This window comes from Triticum dicoccoides, chromosome 2B (genome assembly GCF_002162155.2).
Source record: "Triticum dicoccoides isolate Atlit2015 ecotype Zavitan chromosome 2B, WEW_v2.0, whole genome shotgun sequence".
In the NCBI taxonomy this organism is placed as follows: Eukaryota; Viridiplantae; Streptophyta; class Magnoliopsida; order Poales; family Poaceae; genus Triticum; species Triticum dicoccoides.
This window is the reverse complement of record NC_041383.1, coordinates 17,317,037-17,317,594: the sequence shown is the minus strand read 5'-3', so window position 1 is coordinate 17,317,594 and position 558 is coordinate 17,317,037. Positions and strand designations below refer to the sequence as shown.

At 39.8% G+C, this 558-nt stretch overlaps 1 protein-coding gene across 1 annotated transcript in view; it reads right to left on the bottom strand.

Moving 5' to 3' along the window:
• LOC119361809 (syn-copalyl diphosphate synthase-like) overlaps nucleotides 1–558 on the bottom strand; it is a 9,799-nt gene that overhangs the window by 4,082 nt on the left and 5,159 nt on the right. The window contains exon 9 of the mRNA XM_037626956.1: nucleotides 429–544. Coding sequence (XP_037482853.1) covers nucleotides 429–544 — 116 coding nt within the window. The remainder of the gene's footprint in view (nucleotides 1–428; nucleotides 545–558) is intronic.

Below are 558 nucleotides of genomic sequence, written 5' to 3'. Positions count from 1 at the left end.
GGGGGAGGGTGTTAAATCTCTAAGGTATTTTTATTTTGGTTGGGACGACAACATTGTTTTTGTCTATCTGACTATGTAAAAATGACGGTGTTTTTGACTGAGGTTATGGAGATGCAACTATCGTGTACCAATTGGCGGCGGTTATGCACAGTATTACATAACATGCATCACAGTGAGCCGGTTGAGGTTAGCGTGAAGAAGCTACCACTGAGTTGATATCCTTGTTTGGATGGCGTGCAAGTGATAGGCCATTGAGTGTTTAGAGTGGTCTTGTTTGGCATGTTAATCTTAGTTGGTCCATATGTTATTATCATTTCTTCTTTTGGCCAGATCAAACTCGGATCTCTTTGTAATAAACAATGTAATAAGGTTGGTCTTATGATGCAGAGTATGGTAGTGATAGAAGTTTCATTATTAATTATTTTTACCTGTAGAGGACCTTAGCAATCCAGACATCTGTGTTGCCTCCGTACTGATCCAGATACATCCTTGTTTCAATTCGTGACAAACTTGCTTTCCAGGGAAAGTTCAGTGTGTACTCGACCTGAATTTACAGGA